The sequence below is a fragment of the Haliotis cracherodii genome, unplaced genomic scaffold (genome assembly GCF_022045235.1).
Source record: "Haliotis cracherodii isolate W230 unplaced genomic scaffold, xgHalCrac1.p SCAF_29, whole genome shotgun sequence".
NCBI classification, from domain to species: domain Eukaryota; kingdom Metazoa; phylum Mollusca; class Gastropoda; order Lepetellida; family Haliotidae; genus Haliotis; species Haliotis cracherodii.
In genome coordinates this window covers 420,264-438,545 of record NW_027266285.1, presented here as the reverse complement: position 1 = coordinate 438,545, position 18,282 = coordinate 420,264, and the positions used below count along the sequence as shown (strand labels likewise).

General features: G+C 39.1%; 1 protein-coding gene across 1 annotated transcript in view; it reads left to right on the top strand.

Annotated features, from left to right (window-relative positions):
• LOC139473504 (neurobeachin-like protein 1) overlaps positions 1–18,282 on the top strand; it is a 95,961-nt gene that overhangs the window by 9,877 nt on the left and 67,802 nt on the right. The window contains exons 3-14 of the mRNA XM_071256123.1: positions 7,934–8,095; positions 9,137–9,218; positions 10,067–10,191; positions 11,644–11,717; positions 12,731–12,813; positions 13,162–13,341; positions 15,009–15,123; positions 15,592–15,698; positions 15,952–16,035; positions 16,236–16,334; positions 17,369–17,612; positions 18,035–18,138. Coding sequence (XP_071112224.1) covers positions 7,934–8,095; positions 9,137–9,218; positions 10,067–10,191; positions 11,644–11,717; positions 12,731–12,813; positions 13,162–13,341; positions 15,009–15,123; positions 15,592–15,698; positions 15,952–16,035; positions 16,236–16,334; positions 17,369–17,612; positions 18,035–18,138 — 1,459 coding nt within the window. The remainder of the gene's footprint in view (positions 1–7,933; positions 8,096–9,136; positions 9,219–10,066; positions 10,192–11,643; positions 11,718–12,730; positions 12,814–13,161; positions 13,342–15,008; positions 15,124–15,591; positions 15,699–15,951; positions 16,036–16,235; positions 16,335–17,368; positions 17,613–18,034; positions 18,139–18,282) is intronic.

Here is an 18,282-nt window from a genome sequence, read left to right as displayed (position 1 = left end):
CTGATAATAGCCACAGGTTCATTAACAACTTTGGAAATCTCTACCGTCATGTTTATTTTGTCGACCATTTTGATGTCTTGTACTTTATGTAAATGTATTACAATGTGCTGTCATTGTGACTGACTTACTGAGATAGTTCTTAACAGACCTTTCTCATCTCATAAGGATATTATTTGAATACATTTGTTGCAAAGAGACTACAAAAGTTGTTCCTGTACAGCATGTTGAGCATACATATCCTCATCATTGCTCATGTCGCCTCACATTTTGAGGAACTATTTTATTTCATGATTCAACTGGTTGTTGTATGGCTGTCAATGTAAACATGAAGTCACACATACTTAATAAAATTGTGTACATATCTAGGTCTACATCCTTCGAGGTAAAAAATAGTGACTGAAAATTATAAGAATTGACTTTCACTTTGTGTGAGTTCATTGGAGTTCGAAGCTTCAAGGAGTGAGGGCTAATCTGTATGAACGTTGTCGCAACCCCCGACGTTCATTCAGATTAGCCCTCACTCTATGAAGGTTCATACTCCAATGAACTCACCCAAAGTGAATGTCAATTCTTAAATGAACATCTTTATAGGTAACATAATGTAACACAACATTATACATGATTATTTCTAAGCTTTCAAGGATTAGGCAACAGATGTAATTCAAATTTCAATTTGAAATCATTGTCTTGCTGGTCAAAATAAAATAGTTCTGTTTATTCCAAGTGTTCATTACGAGGTCTGGCTGAAAAGTTGTAAGCATAACTATGAAAGACCCGTACCAAGTCGATAGTTTTCATTTATTTCTCCACATAGTCCCCTTCCAGGTTTACACATTTTTGCCAGCGATGCTGCAAGGTCTGGATGTCGGTCAAGAAGAAATTTTCTTCAGCCACCGTAAAAAAGTCATTCATGGTGGAAATGACGTCATCATTACGGGGAAAATGGAGACTGGCTAGTTCCTTTTTCATTTTGGGAAACAGGTGGAAGGTGGAAATCGGGTGAATAAGAGGGATGGTCAATGAGTTCGAAGCCACAATCATGGATTGCTGACATGGCAACCACCGATTTGTGAACAGGAGCATTGTCTTGGTGGAACAGGACTCCTTTAGTGAGCATTCCCCGTTGCTTAGCTTTGATAGCTTCACGCAACTGTCTCAGTAGCATAATATCTTCCATTGATTGTCTGGCCTTTTTCAAGATCGTCAATCAGCAGAATACCCTTGGAATCCCAAAAGACTGAAGCCATCACCTTTCCAGCAGAAGGAACCGACTTGGCTTTTTGGGTGGCTGGTGATTCCGGATGCTTCCATTGTTTTGACTGAATTTTGGTTTCTGGTTAAAAGTGATGAATCCAGGTCTCATCCATGGTTACAAATCGGGCCAAAAAATCATCGGGATCTGCTTCAAAACGGCATAAATTGTCACGGGACGTCAGGAATCTGACACGTTTCTGATCTGCTGTCAAGAGCTTTGGCACCCATCTTGCAGAAACTTTTGTCATTCCCAACTCATTGGTGATAAATTACTGATTAGGTGCTCAACCCGCTTATGAGAGATGCCCACAACACTGGCAATATGTCGAGTGGTCAAACCTCGATCAGCCATCACCATGTCATGCACCCGGGTAATGTTTTCCGGAATGGTTCCTGTTGAAGGCCTTCCTTGACACGGGTCATCGTCAAGGCTCTCTCTGCCACGCTTGAATTCCGCAGCCCACTTCTTTACAGTGTAAAAAGGAATGGGCATCATCCCCTAAAGTGTAGACCATGTCAGTACGTATCTGTGTTGGAGTTAGCCCTTTCAGTTGCAGGTACTTGATGACGGCCAGTTTTGTCCATTTCTGGTGATTTCAATGGGTAGATGGTCTGGTGTCTAGCCGGGAGAGCCACATTTCAGAAATGGCTATTGCCGGTAGAGCCACATTTTCAGCTGAGTGCATTTCACCTATTCTAGCGGGTAATTAATTAATCCGATTACCGATACCTTTATATGAGTGTCCCACATTTAAATTACTATGCGTGGTGTTCTTTAGAGATACTAGATGCTAGTAGAGGAGGTCTACAGTTTGCCCCACTTACAATTCAGTTGGACTTTGAACGTGCAGCTCACAATGCCGTGACTGATGTATTTCCTGGGACATTAGTTAGAGGGTGTTTCTTTCACTTCACCCAATGTATCTGGAGGAGGGTGCATAAAGAATGTCTGGTGATGGACTATAAGGAAGATGAGGAGGTGAAGAAGCTGGTAAGAAGAGCTGCTGCCCTCCCTCTAGTACCTCGTGACAAGGTGGATGATGTGTGGCTTGATGCCATTGCTGACTCTCCTGCTGGCCCTAAAGTGACTGCCTTCATGGACTATGTGACAACCAGTTGGGTTCAAGGAGGGGCCTTCATGCCAGAGATTTGGAACCATTTCGAAAACCAAGGCCACCGTACCAACAATCACCTGGAAGGGTGGCACCACTTGGGCGACCTCCTTAGTGCATGACTATGTTATCCTTGTTGAATAAATTATGAGAAAACAATACTTGTTTTGTTATATACGGTAACCTGTTAGAATCATAAAGCATGTTTTGACAGCATAGCCGCGAGAGCCACATTATACAATCACGCAACCATAACCATTGCCGCGAGAGCCACATCAATTTGGGCTATCTATTTTCGAAATGTGGCTTTGCCGGCCTGTAACCGATGGTCTGGTAAGGACAATAAAGACAATAATAACACTACAGTTGCAGTTCTTATGTCTATGATTCATTAAATGACTGTACTTGTTGGTGGCAAAAGTTTGTTTCAATCCAATTGAGATATCCCACTTAGGCTTAGAACTTTTCAGCCAGCCCTCGTAATTCAAATGTGAGTTCAAGATAATATAGGCAGGAATAATTTACAACCGACTGTCCATTTATGAAAAGTAGTGGATTGTTTTAGACAAGAGACTGGAATAACAGGACAATAGTATAAGTATTGCAATACTTTGTTCGGGATATGATACATCTAGTGTTGGGTCAACTTTTTGTGTGTCCATGTTCAGGGATAGAACTAATGTTTATTCAGCTAGTCCTCATAATGGTGACATATTATAATGTAGCAAAACCTTAAAAATGGAAAATTACTACCATTCCTTATGAAGACTTAGCCAGTGTTAGAAATTGGCACTAGTCCTTTAGTCCTTGTCAAACTACCCAATAGTTAAGGTATCATAAGTAGAAATTTTCCATTTTTAAGGGTTTTGTAAAATGTTATCATTATAAAGCCTAGTTTCCTAATAATGTTAGTTTCTATAGCTGTTAACTATTGGGCAGTTTGGCAAGGACTATAGGACTAGTGTCAAATTGTATAGCTGCATGGCACACATTTAATTGGTCACGGGGCTGCTTTCAGGATTTTCCTGAATTTGGCCTCCGTCACACTTTGTTTTTGAAACCATGCAGTGCCTGCTCATCTTAGATATCATATCATGTGCATTTCCTTTATACCCCTGGGAAATTTTCTACACACATTGATGATTCATGTCAAGGGTCAACATCAAAAGATTGTTCTCCGTCAAACTCAAAAATGGTATATGTCTGTAGGACAGCTCCAAATGAGGTGGCGTCATGTAAACCCTAGTGAACATTGACCGCACTGTCTAAAAGAAGGATTCATGGGTTCTTGTGGGATTCAGATCTCACCTTTCTAATACAATTCAGCTTCATTTCTTCGCCACCTCAATTAGGACATTTCGATTTCTAAAATGAAAACACACACACAATTTCCCTTGATTTTTCTCCCTTTTGGGCACAGATCCCATGAAGCTCAGAATTATGGGATGTATCAAATATCCACAAAAATAATGTGGCAGGTATATTTATCAGAACTTGGAGTTTAGTTTGTTTTGAGATACAGAAATCATATATGCTGATCTCAGTGCTTCGCTCACTGGTACCGACAATTTACATGATTTAGAAGCCTCGACGCTGGGTGATTGGAAAGTTCACCTGACACATCCTCATGTGGATATGTCCTCTGATCTTCATGCAGAGAAACATCATATCGAAGTGAAAGATCTGGTTTTCATTCTCCAAGATTGATATCATGGCATCAGTAGTGGTAATCTGATCATGGTTGCTGTAAATTCGTGATTTGTGTGATCTACCAACAAGTTCACAAACAATCGCGGTAAAAGTATATTGAATGAAGTTTTTGTTAACATTTAGAACTCAAACATATATAAGCCATAGATACAATATGACAATTTTTATTTCAAAATTGTGTAATAACGGGACTATCTGACATACCATGCTACTTCACTCCATATTTGTTGATTTGCTGTATCCTGTATACTAGCTGACTAGTAGCAGTGACTAGCCTATCGGTGAGATCATAGGCTACCACTTTCACCAGCCAATATATACTGTTTGCTAATACATAGCTACGACTAACAACACAGTGACTTATAATAGAGTCGAAAGATGATTTTACAAAACCTACATGTTGTTTGAACAGATTACGCTAGCTTATCATGCTTATGTGACTATATTACAATCCCTGTTGTCTAGCAATTGTCTAATAAATTGACATGTTTCATTGGACACCTGTGTTCATATTGACTTTATGCTAACTCTTAACAAAGCAAGGGCATAATCAATGTTTGCGTCGTGATGAACAGCTTGAGTTTCTTGATGCTTTGAATAGCCAGCTAGGATTCCACCATGGGTTTCAGTTGAGGACATTTGTTCTGGATTTGTCCAATACTTGTCTTTGGTCTCTTGGGAGCTGTAGAATTGACAGAATGAAACACAACCATTAGGTTCTGATATGTGGATTTTTACAGATAACACCAGGTAGAGATGATGTTTTGTTATGGAACTGAGACAGCAGTATCATGGTAACCATGGTAACTGAGTAATGAAAATAATTTGCATTCCACCTGTAGCAAGGCACTGAATATTGACCTAATGTTGCTCCAATACTGTAATGGTTGATGCAGCAGTGAAAGTAATGATATATCCCAAAGAGATATTGCTGAGCCCGCTATGTAAGCAGCCTTTGTTCCCGGAACCGACCATCCCTGCAAAATAGCTAGTTAAAAGTTTTTTCGCTAGCTTTAATTGAAATCTAATGACAATCAACATATCTGTTTGTATGTCCATAATCATATGATGTACTCGGTGAAAAAACAAATCTCCAAACCCAGCCTTTATTATCCTCCCGGCATATAATGAGGGGGATATAGCCATCGTCAGGTTTGTGTTTCTGTATTTCATAACTTGAACACTGTCAAAGATTTTTCATCAAAACTTGGTACAGTCAAGTCCCGTTAATCTGACATTGTTGGTTGCATATGATTATGTCGGATAAACGAGTATGTCGGATAAACGAAATAAGGTAGTATAAACGTTTGTGATCTAAAGTTCGACAACTACATGATAGATAACAATATGAACATGTAGGAATATGAAAAATGAAATATTCATATTGTTTGTTGTGTTACATTGTCAGCGGAATATGTTTTCTAATCATGCAACCACTGAAGTTTAACACAAAACTACTGTTACGGACTGTATGACTGATTCAAAATTGACTGATTTTTAAAGCATAGTCTGGAATGAAAGTCGCAAATTTGAAACTAGTGCCACAATGCTTAAGAAAGCTGCCTTCTTAGTGGCTAATGTCTACTTCCTGTTAGTACTAACATTGGTCGGTCAAAGTTCGCGAAAGGTCGTTCTGATGTGACCTGTAATGGGATGTCCTCAGCACTAGCGAGAACTTGTATCCGATTTCAATGAGATTGAGGTAATCTAGGCATGTGATTGATCCTGTTTTGTTTATTTAAAGCAGTAATTGTTTATCGTTAAGCAAGTTTATCTCTGCAGCCGTTGAAATTTGCAGCTACTCGCCGACTCGTCTCGCATCAAAACACAGGGCTGTGTACACGCAGGTAAATCACCACGGAGTACGCTGATCACTTTGTCAGATTAACGAGACTTATCAATGAGTGATTTCAGCAATTCGTTGCAAATTAGGTGTGTCGGAATCAGAGTGCACCTCGGATTAACGGGTCTAAATAGCACTGATTAAATCGGTTCCCATCATTTGTGTTGGATAAAGCAGATTGTCGGATTAACGAGTGTCAGATTAACGAAACTTGACTGTACATTTATTAACGCTTTCATCACTGGCTGCCCCAGAGTTATGTCCCTTGAAACCCTCCAGTCCCTGACACTGACAAGGCCTGCACACTGGCCTCCCTGGCAGTATTATTGGAAAATCACACCATCATTTTTGATGCACTTTTTCTACCAGAAACTTGCTGTTAATATACATTTATCATATACCATTGTAAAGAGGATTAAGTATACTTTAATATTCTTTGTTGTGATTGTCTCTAACCTTTGTCATTATCTAATTACAGGTGTTTACAAGTGAAATAAAACTTGAAAACACTGAAAAAATGAAAACAGACAATGAATTTTGGCTCAAATTGTATTAAAAATCACAAAAATAAATCACAGATACAAGGTAAACATAACACAGTGGTCTTGTCATCTTGGACGGCACAGGTAATCGCAGGTGTTACAGGTAAATTCTCTTCATGCACATCTGTAAACAAATAAACAAGTTTACAACTCTTGGTACTGACTTTGTTTTCTATACTGATGTCACGTATTACTTATGATACACCTACAGCCTCTTAGGTAAACTCGTTAACACAGGTAAACTTGTTAACGCAGGTAAACTCGTTAACACAGGTAAAAACACAAATATTTGATTTATTTTGTTCTTTTTCAGGATTTGAAACAAAAATTAAGTATTTAAGTTTTTAAAAAGTAATTTATCACATTACCTGAACATTGAACCACAGCTACTATAAGTATGACATCACAGGGAAGATATCACAGATTGATCTGAAGAGGGAAAGATTGTAAAAGGACAGAAAGATCGTAAATTCAAGTTCTGCAAATATAAAAGTTGTGATAACATATTTACAATACACTGCTATTTACAATTGCATAATAAATTAAATCAGTACTTTATTAAATCAATTAATAAATGAATAATTTTTACAGTTACTAAAATTTAAATTAAGATGTGAAAAACAAGAAAACAAACATGAATATAGAAATAAATTTTATTCAAATTGAGCGAAATATAAGGACATACGACAAACCGGCAAACTACAATTTGGATTGCGATCAGAAAAATAAATTTAAAAAAAAAGAAACAGATACGTCATGCCACTCACCTTTGTTGTTGTTGTGATCGCTCGTTCACGTGTAGGCTGCATTCTCATTCGTCGCACTGATAATCTGTTCAAACACAGAATCATTGTAAAACAGTTGGAAAAAATCAATAGCATGACTCTTCACTCACCGTGTCAATATATATATTCTTGAGTCCGGTCGCCTCTTCAAAATCCCTCATGTCTCCACCATTGTGGTCCCTCTGCCACTCCCATTCTTGAAAGTTGGCGGGGGGGACACCTCGTCGATTCAAGCGAGAAAAATACCTGTCGCGAAAACAGGTGACATACGCGATTTTTGCGCCAAAAAGACGGGGAAATTCCATGGAATGACGTATCAATCACGTGTAGATCTCGTTTCCATATTTAGAACGAGATTACACACGAGAAAGGAAGTAGAAAGAGCGATTTTGTAAACACGCTCGCGCCGCCCGATTTATCGGGCAGCCGTGTGTGGGGCTTGGACAGTTGTCGCCCGATTTTTCGGGCAGCCGGGTACTGGGACACGGTTTATGCTGCCCGATAAATCGGGCAGTCGGGGCGAAAGGGTTAACAAGGGTCTGAAGTGGTGCCTTTCGCTATTTTGGGGTCATTTCACTGTATTATGTGTACTGTATGCTTGTCATTTCCTATCAGTATATGTCATCAAGTACGCTCTATATGTTTTATGTTGTCATTAATGTCTATTTCTTACACAATCAATTCCAGATTTTCAGAAGAAGGTCCACACCTGACCCGACTTCCAGATAGAATCCTGGAAATCCTGGGCAACTACCTTTCAAAATGTAGTGATCAGTTCCTGGGGGGCTTCAACATAGAAGCCCTTGCCTTTGCAGAGAGCATCCTGAAGTGCTTGATTGTCATGTGCAGGTAGGTTATTGGAGGTAACAGTAGGTGCTTGTAATGCTTGATTGTCCTGTGCAGGTAGGTTATTGGGGGTAACAGTAGGTGCTTGTAATGCTTGATTGTCCTGTGCAAGTAGGTTATTGGGGGTAACAGTAGGTCCTTGTAATGCTTGATTGTCCTGTGAGGGTAGGTTATTGGGGGTAACAGTAGGTGCTTGTAATGCTTGATTGTCCTGTGCAAGTAGGTTATTGGGGGTAACAGTAGGTGCTTGTAATGCTTGATTGTCCTGTGCAGGTAAGTTATTGGGGGTAACAGTAGGTGCTTGTAATGCTTGATTGTCCTGTGCAGGTGGGTTATTGGGGGTAACAGTAGGTGCTTGTAATGCTTGATTGTCCTGTGCAGGTAGATTATTGGGGGTAACAGTAGGTGCTTGTAATGCTTGATTGTCCTTTGCAGGTAGATTATTGGGGGTAACAGTAGGTGCTTGTAATGCTTGATTGTCCTGTGCAGGTAGATTATTGGGGGTAACAGTAGGGTCTTGTAATGCCTGATTATCCTGTGCAGGTAGATTATTGGGGGTGACAGTAGGGTCTTGAAATGCTTGATTGTCCTGTGCAGGTAGATTATTGGGGGTGACAGTAGGGTCTTGAAATGCTTGATTGTCATATGTAGGTAGGTTATTGGGGGTAAAGATAGGGGCTTGTAATGCTTGATTGTCATATGCAGGTAGGTTATTGGGAGTAACTATAGGTGTTAACTATAGGTGCTTGAAATGCTTGATTGTCATGTTAAGGTCGATTATTGGGAGTAACTATAGGTGCTAACTATAGGTGCTTGAAATGCTTGATTGTCATGCACAGGTAGGTTTTTGGGAGTAACTACAGGGACTTGTAATGCTTGATTGTCATATGCAAGTAAGTTATTGGGGTAACACTAGGTGCTTGAAATGCTTGATTGTCATGTGCTGGTAGGTTATTGGGGTAAACAATAGGGGGTTGTAATGTTTAATTGTCATGTACAACTAGGAATATTAAATTGTCACAAACTATTTTTTTTCTGTTTCAGAAATTATGACAATGTGCCACTCATAGCTTCTTGTGAATTTGTGAATCACACCGTTGTCATAGCAACTACTGTTGTTGATAAGGTAATTCTTTTTTTTTTGTTCACATGCTTATTTTTATTCCAGAATTGAATTCCAGTGTTGAAAATTCCTTCAATATAATTTTAGAATTGACTTTCACTTTTGTTTGAGTATGAACATTCATAGAGTGATGGACAAACTGTATGAATGTCTGAGTTGGTCACCACTGATCATGTTGCTGATGATTCTGAGGTGATTATAAGATGACTGTCACTGTCAGTCAAAGCATGGATTGAATTGACAGTTTTGGTGCATCTTTCTTCATTTTGTTCAAGAGGATTAGTTGTAGCAAGGATACTTTATCCAGGCATGCAGTTAAACTCTGACTTTTACCAATTTATGCCAAAAACATTGAGTTCAAGATTAAATGTTCTACATGATAAGATTTATTCATTCTGGTCAATTCTCAGGGGTTTCCCAAGGAATGTGGAAGGAGTCCTTTAGTGGTTACTTCACTTTGAAAAATACAGTCTTGTGAAAGATTTATGAAGGTCAAAATTTGATGCTTGTAAACTTCATGTGACCAGCCTCTTGTCCAAAATGAAAGCTGTATATCATGTAAACTTCACATTAATATATCATTTACATATGTAAAAAAATTTAAGCATCTTTTAACTCAGCAATACTTTTTTCTCTAACATGGAGGATGTTTGAAGTTGATATTTTACTTCCAAATGATCCAACTCTTTGTCTTGAAAAGTTCAGCCTCTCTCAAGTTTCCTTCGACATGTTCAGTTGTATTATGACACTGTTCTTAGTTTTGTTTCCACATTTTAGAAGAAAGTTTTGTGATCTGTTGAAATTTTGTCCTCACATCGTAAAACTGACAGCCAAAGCCACTCCTGATTCAGATATGTCGAGATATTGATGATCCTGCCAAACCAACTGATGGTCTCTTCTCCTTCGTGAAGCATGCCCTTCATCTGTTTGAGTGCCTCTATGACCCATACTTCATCTGGAGGAAGAAACTAAGATGGTGGGTAGGATGAAGGGAGCAACATATTGTTTCAACAACAGATACAAATTCATTCACCAACAAGAGTCCTTTACATGCAGAAAAAGTTATTTCTTGCAATATATTGTACTGGGCGGGAACCAATACCTCGATCAGACTCTCCAAATCAACCTACATTATTTTTGTGATAGCGGCTGCATTTGATAGATTAACAGGGTAGAACTGTTTGCACTGGCACTTAAGGTGCTGCAGTTTTCTTTGCAGAGTTGCAAACCTTGGTGTGCCAGGATCTCATGATCGCAGGTATAAATCTCAAATTTCCCTGATTATGATCTTTTGTCCATCAGCGTCATGTCCATGCTCATTTCACCCAAGGATAACGTCGAGGATTTATCAGTTGCTGCATGAATGGGGAACTTTGGAAAAAATTAAGTCACGGTTTTTTAAAGGGTGAAAGTGGTGAGTGCAACCCAAGAGGAGGCTTTTAGGGGTTGCTTAATTATATTGAATTTTTGGAATTTTTAAATTTGGAATATATGCCGAGGTGGGTGATGGAGGGAACTAAGGGAGCCAGGTGAGGTGGGTGTTTGTATGTTTATTGGATTTTGGATTGGTAGATTAATTAGTTTTTAGATGCGCTTAATTAGGTCTGTTTTGATTAGGAATACGCCTAGGGCCTTGAAGTTTTCTAGTTTATTTTGAGGGTTTAGTATTTCATCTAGAGGAGGAACCTTATTTAGATTGAGGGTGGTTTGTAGTGTGGTTCTGTGTGTTTGGTAGTGGGTGCAGTGGATGAGTGCGTGTTCTGTGGTTTCGGGTTGTTTGCAGTGGGGGCAGTTGCCTGTGGTGTGCCTTTTAAGTTTTTTTAGGTGGTTAATTAGGTTAGTGTGTCCTGTTTGGAGTTTTGTAATTAATCTGTCAATTTTTTTTAGGGGTGTAGGTTTAGGCTTATTTCTGGTATTTTGAGAGATAATTTAGCTGCTTTATCGGTGCCTTCGTTGCCGTAAATTCCTACGTGGGCGGGGATCCATAAGAAGGTTATTTGTTTGCCTGCTTTTGTTAGGTCGTTGGAGCTTTTAAGTATTTGGTTTATTAATTTAGGTCGTTTTTGGGTATTTTTGTTTTGGAGGGCTTGTAGTCCACTAAGGGAGTCGGTGAGAATTAGGATTTTATTGTTGTTTTTAGATTGTTTGTTATGCAGGGCTGAGGCCATGCCATATAACATGTCTGTGTCAGCCTGTTTAAGTAGGCACACACAGAGATGCCAACCATCACTCATTTTTACCCCACTGATTACACAAAAGCTTCAGTTAGGGTTGGCATCTATGGACACAGTTAATGTAAGCGAGCACTGTTGACATATTATGTAATCAAACTAATGCAAAGTTGAAGATGATGGGGTGAATGAAAAGCCACCAAGGTATCTCATCACTACAACTGCATTCATTATCTTAGCCCTGCAATCTGTTCCAGCTGGAAGATTGACAACACCAGGTTAAAGTTCCGCCCTGCCTTACTGCATAATGAAGTTGTTCCTTTCTTCCATGGTGAGTACTTCAACATTTCTTCACTACCTAGATTGGTAATGCCAACATTGATACTAAGTGATTGTTTTCTTCGGGCATCATTCTCTTAAATGTTCTTTGGGTTTTCTACAAGTGCTAAGTGTGGATTTAGGCCCAAAGATGTCCCCAGTATCCTATGCTAAGTGTGGATTTAGGCCCAAAGATGTCCCCAGTATCCTATGCTAAGTGTGGATTTAGGCCCAAAGATGTCCCCAGTATCCTATGCTAAGTGTGGATTCAGGCCCAAAGATGTCCCCAGTATCCTATGCTAAGTGTGGATTCAGGCCCAAATATGTCCCCAGTATCCTATGCTAAGTGTAGATTTAGGCTATTTAGGGATTTTTAGAATGCATATTTGTTTTTCGTTTCCATGACAACAAGTTTGATTTTGATAGTGTTGTGTTTGTCTGGACCGTATCTCTAAACCTAACAGGGGTTTCATCCTGAAATTGTACACACACAAGGACTCCCACCAGCGTGGGTGATTTTCCTGGTGCCTTATTCCATGTCTTTACAGAAACTATTGACATTGGATCTGATTCTTCCAAAGACCTCGTCCAAATGACCCTGGAAAATTATTTTGGCACATGTTATGAAACATGTGAAATGGTCACGAGATAAAAAATACCTCTACCATGAAAGTTTTTAGTTACATCTTTCTTAATAAATCCAAACAAGTCACATGTCAATTATCATTGAAGGTCAAAGTCACCTTTGAGGTAATTGTGCTATGTGGGTGCAACATACTTTATCTTGAATATGGCGCAAAGATTATTGACATTAGAGGATATTCCATAATGGACTTATTTCACATGTACCTGGAAAGTTTATAGTCACATGCTATGAAATCAAAGGTCAAGGTTAGGAGATCTCTAATAAGTTTATGGTTACACTTTCTCAAAGTTACGTTTCTGTATCATGGAGAGAGCCAGCTAATTAATGACTGTTATTTTATGAGGGGCAGTTCACTTATGCACATGAACACTTTCTTTCAGATTGTTTCCAGAAGGAGAAATTGTCTACTGATATCCAACTACGTCTTTTACACGTATTTGGTGCCATAATGTCTGGGGCTCCGGTAAGGGCTGATGATGATATCATTTGTGTTAATGTTATAATTCTTTTTAAAGAAATGTTTTACACATTTTGTTAAAGGATGGTTTTAATGATAATAATAAGCCTAACCAGTCTGACTGTGCCAGGATCACCCAAACCCTCTTTGCTGCATTTTTTATTTTAATCTGTAAATAATATTAATAATAATAAAAAAATGAATGTATATGGTGATACACATGATTTTTATTAGCATTATTATTTGTGCTCTGGAGAGTAAAACCACATTGATAGTCATACATTATGCAAAACCTATTGATATTTTCAAAAATATCACTGAGTTTTGCTTTTAGACCTGTTGTGATGTTTGCAGCATAATGCACTCAAGGCCATCACCCCGGCAACCCTAGATGTTCTCCTGAAGATTCTGTCCACCAATCAGAAAGAAGGTCCAACCAATGAACAGCGCCAGGAGAGGCTGTGTCTGAAGGACCTGGTATTGAAGAACATTGTGAGGATGGTCCACACCATCCATTGCTGCAGCCCTGACCAGGTTAGTCAACCAGGAAGCTGGGATCTTCTTAGGTTAGAAAAGGTTTCCCATCAACGCATGCTTGTTGTAGGAGGAACTATATGGATCAGATAGTCAGACTCACTGATTTAGTTGATTGTGTGTCATAACATTGTTTGTTTGTTTTTTGTTTAACACCGCACTCAGCAATATTACAGCTATATGACGGCGGTCTGTAAATAATCAAGTCTGGACAAGACAATCCAGTGATTGAAATTATGAGCATCGATCCACGCAATTGGGATACAATGACATACATCAACCAAGTCAGCAAGCCTGACCCTCCGATCCCGTTAGTCTCCTTTTACGACAAGCATAGTCGCAAGCATGGGTTACTGAAGACCTATTCTACCCCGGTTCTTCACGGGTCGTGTGTCATAACACAGATAACAACCCACTGCAAGATCTTCTAGAGAACAAATTTTCTCCCAAAGAAATTTTGGTGAAGTCAAATAATATTCAAAGGGACATAACTCCATAGCCTAAATTGGTGAGGGTTGTTGTACACCGCTGTGAATAGTAGTGGTGGGTGTCGGCCTGAATTTCATATGGCCATTTATTGCTATAATGATTCATGTATTGTGATACATACCACAATATATTGCATGCGTTCTTACATCTATGTTTGGTCATGAACCTGTATAAAAATAACTTCACCTGCACATGTTATACAACGGGGTATTTTGTTGGATGTTGCTAGGATCACAATTGATACTATAGTAGACACATTATATACGGGAAACGGTTCACAAGTAACAGTTGCTAATTTCATAAGTTTATTTTGACTTGTCCATTGTTGTTGCTTATGTCAACTTTTCAAACAATATGAAGATATGCATGATTTTGAAAAATGCAACAGACTGGTATTTTCCAAACATATTGTGATATGTATTCATTAGTATTTTATATTGCAGTAAACCGGTAATACCATGCACCTCTATTTATTAGAAATTTACTTATGATATGGGAAAAAAGTCCAAAGTGATGTAGGAACTTACCATTTAGTGAAACCCATGACCATGGGGAGGGTGCTGACAAACTGTGAAACAAAAACAGGGCAAGTCTGGCATTGGGACGCACAATCAGGTTCCTGGCATTCCTAAGGAAATCAACTCTGCACAGCCTAAGCAAGATGAGAGGTGCAAAAATCCTTCCTATGGCTCAAGTCACCCTGACATCTGTCCCTACCAACTCACCATAATGAGCTAGGTGGTCGAATTCTGTATTTAAGAAAAAAATGACAAGTGGGAGTTGTTTATCGTACAATTTAACACTGTGTTAAGCAGGTTAAGATTGGTATTTCCCGCATATCTCACAATCCTCATGTCGACAACTTGTACCTTTTCTCCCAATACCGATTGTCATACTTCTCCCACTTTTTGATGCGATTATCTGCGTTGCCCAGCTAAATATATAAGGAACAACTCACTTGAGACATCCCTCTCAACAATAACGTCATCAAGTTGCCAGCACATGTTCGAATCTCCAGAAAAGACATCATGATGGAACAGTGTTTTATCATGAGATAAACCACACCTCATTCTTTACTTTTTTTTTGCTATTTATCGCATAGCTATTTTATTTAAGTATATAATCAGAGTGTTTGTACTTGCTACATGGAATATTGACTGTGATTTGTACATTGCCAGCGCCAAGTGGAAGTGATTGAGGTGATGCAGGGGTACATGCAGGTGCTGCTGGCTCTACAGAAGGATGCCATAGATGCCCCGGAGACCGAACACAACATGCAGCTCACCATGATCAGTAAGACTAAATCTGGCCATGTAGTATCATCATGAGACGGAAAGTCAGTCATGCACAGAGCAGATGCCACTATTCATGAACTGATTATTCATATGCCTTTCCAAGAAGCATTGTTACAGTTTGAGTGGTTACTTCACCAAAATGCATGAAAATGGAAAGGATTTTTAGGAATAAAATGGAAGAAAGGGACAGCATTTTTAGTAAAACACATGTCTTATTCTTCAGGAACCTGTGGTTAGGCAAAGACCTGTGGCTTCACAGACAAACGATTGATTTATGACACTTGAATGCACAACCTTATCCCTAAAAGAAAAGTCATTCAACCAACACTAGCTTTAAAGTCAATGTCTTAGAATTTTACTTTAACCTCAATATTGTCTTTAAAATTCATGATCATTTTTTCTATCAATGTTTGTTTGATGGTGATGACTGTTTCTGAGTTTGATGAGCTGACTGTGCATGTTTCAGACACCATCAATGAGATGATGGTGTGCAATGACAGGGCTGCTCTACAAGTGCTCATGGTGTCAGGAGGGACCTTTAATGCTTTCATCTCTCTCTTACAACAAACCTCAGTAAGTAAAATGGCAAGAACACTTACTCCATGACAGCTTCTGTTGGGGTCTGTTTCAGAATGGATCCTCAGTCAGGGAACTTTTGTTTGTTGTAAGAGCTGACAGAATGAGTATCAAAGTGATCATGGTGCTGAGACGGTCATAACTTCCATACTTATAACCTGGACATCTTGGTATACCCAGTTCGGAAGTGGAGCAGATGTTTACTTCATCCTAGTATTACGATCCTGAACAAGATGCTTTTATGTTTCAGCTAACAGGCGCCCAGGCCCAGCAGCTGGCAATGTCTGTCATTAGAGTGATGCAGGTCATCCTCTCAGGATCCTCCAATGCCAAGGTGAGTGTGCACAAACTACACATTTCTACAACCTGACCTTCATTGCTGTGTATGACTGAAATAGAACTGATTGCTACCGGGATCAGAATCACAGGTGAACCCAGAAATCAAAATTAACTTTAAACTAGACTTCTAAATGCATTAACATGACAAATGTTGACAAAACAAAATGATAATTTGTCTTTGTGATGTCTTTTCAGCTGATGTTTAAAACCAAGGTTGGTTACATCAAATTTGTGGAAGTGTTGAAGAGCCTTGGGCAGCCTTCAGTGGAACTGTTGAAATCTGTGCTCAACCTGGTAAGTGATCCTCATTGGGTTCGACAGGCTTGCAGTATCCAGTATTCCCTGGTCAAAATGTTACTCACTTGGCATAGTTTTATGTTCTTTTCAGTTTTAAAGTATTTCTCATGTTATGTTTTCACTAACAAACACAGGAAATTAATTATTATGTTAAAATTTATTGCCTTATTGTAGGGATGGGACAATACACCAACTGGGTGATCCGATACATATCACAATACTTTGCTCACAATCCAATACGTACCACAACACTTGCATGTGCGTAAGCCATCTTTTTCATAGACAGGATTGCGAAATATGTGGCACCCTATCGGACTATAGTTGGCAGTGTCCAGTATGGCGCAATGGATGAAAATATTTACGTTTTCACCACTCATTTTCACTAGTAATTAGTTTTTGGTGTAAAATTTATTAAAAAATACATTTAATGTAAGAATCGATACTTGTTTCGAGAATTAAAAAATCGTGATCCACCGATGCATCTGTGCATCGTCCCACTACTACTTGTTGGTTATTCTGAAGATTATGTTACTTAATAGGAAATGTAGTGTTTGATCATGTCATCAGCTTGCTTCTGGATTTTGAAAAATGTATGTAATATTCACCTTGAAAAAGTTTTCCATGAAGTTTTATTGTTGTAATGAGAATATGATAACGCATATGCCTTATTACAGTTGTATTTGGTTCTAATAACATGTGTAAAACAATCAGAAAATGACAGTGGAAGTTAACAATGCTTCTAATTGCAGGAAACTATTGCACTCTAGGCCATTAGAGACGATGTCCTTAATGTGATTGCCAATCTTGTATATGACTATAATGTAAGAATCTATGTTTAGGTCACCAGGTCCATCATCCCCCCTCAACTTTGGCCATCGTTGAAAATGTTGGAAATATGAGACATGTTACTTCACAGAAACTTGTTTCCCACATGTGGTGACAGGTGTAATGAATGTTTAACACTCTTCAAGCAGTGTCTTGGTGCTGTTTTGCTGCCAAAGTTGAAGACTTTTTCTTCTTGTACATGTCAGGTTGTTGAAGGCGAGTTCAGTGAGAAAGAAAAACACATCGTACACAACACACAGGCTGCCCTGATGCTGCTCCAGTGGCTGCCGGACATTCAGTCACATGACCTGCAGGTGTGGGTGTCAGAGCGGCTCAAGCTCCTGTGTGGGGCGGGACAAAGGAATCGTATGAACTGTTGCAATGAGGGCATGATCAGCACCATCCTGATGGTGTTAGACAGGGAGAGGCAGATCAACCATAAGGCTGTGGGTAAGTTCACACTATGTGCTGTGTGTACACTGTTGTGGTTCCCCTGATCAGGGCGTGCAAATGTAGGACATAGATCTATGGCAGGTTTCTAATGTTGTGGATTGTTTAATTTATTGAAAATGTGTACAATCCTCAGTATTCACCTGATGAACATGATGAAGGGGCAACAAGTAGCCCTGATACCTTGTTACATTAAAGATTGTTGTCCATAATGATTTCATGTCTTAATGTTCTTCCAACTTCTAAATGCCTATCAAAGACTTAATCCCAGAGGCATATTGACATAATTCCCAATGATTCCATTGACCAATGACCACTGATGCATGCTCACACTGCTGCAACATCATTACCCCAATTGATGAATCTTTTTCGTTTTCAAGTGTATAATGTCTTCTCCACATTGCACTTGTTCTTGTCAACAGGCCACTTGATTGGGCTGCTGGAGGCTCTCGGCACACACTCTGTGACAGCATCTGAGCTGAAGCAGCTCATCGGACATCTCCGACTGGATGAAGAGGAGAAACAGGTGAGACATCTAAGACAATGCTTCGTGTCATTGCTGGATGTAATGGAATATTGAAAATGATAAGAGTTAAAATCACAGGTTATACCCATGTTTGTTACTTTCACAATCTCATTAAAATCAGATCTTAGTTCTCACTACCGCTAA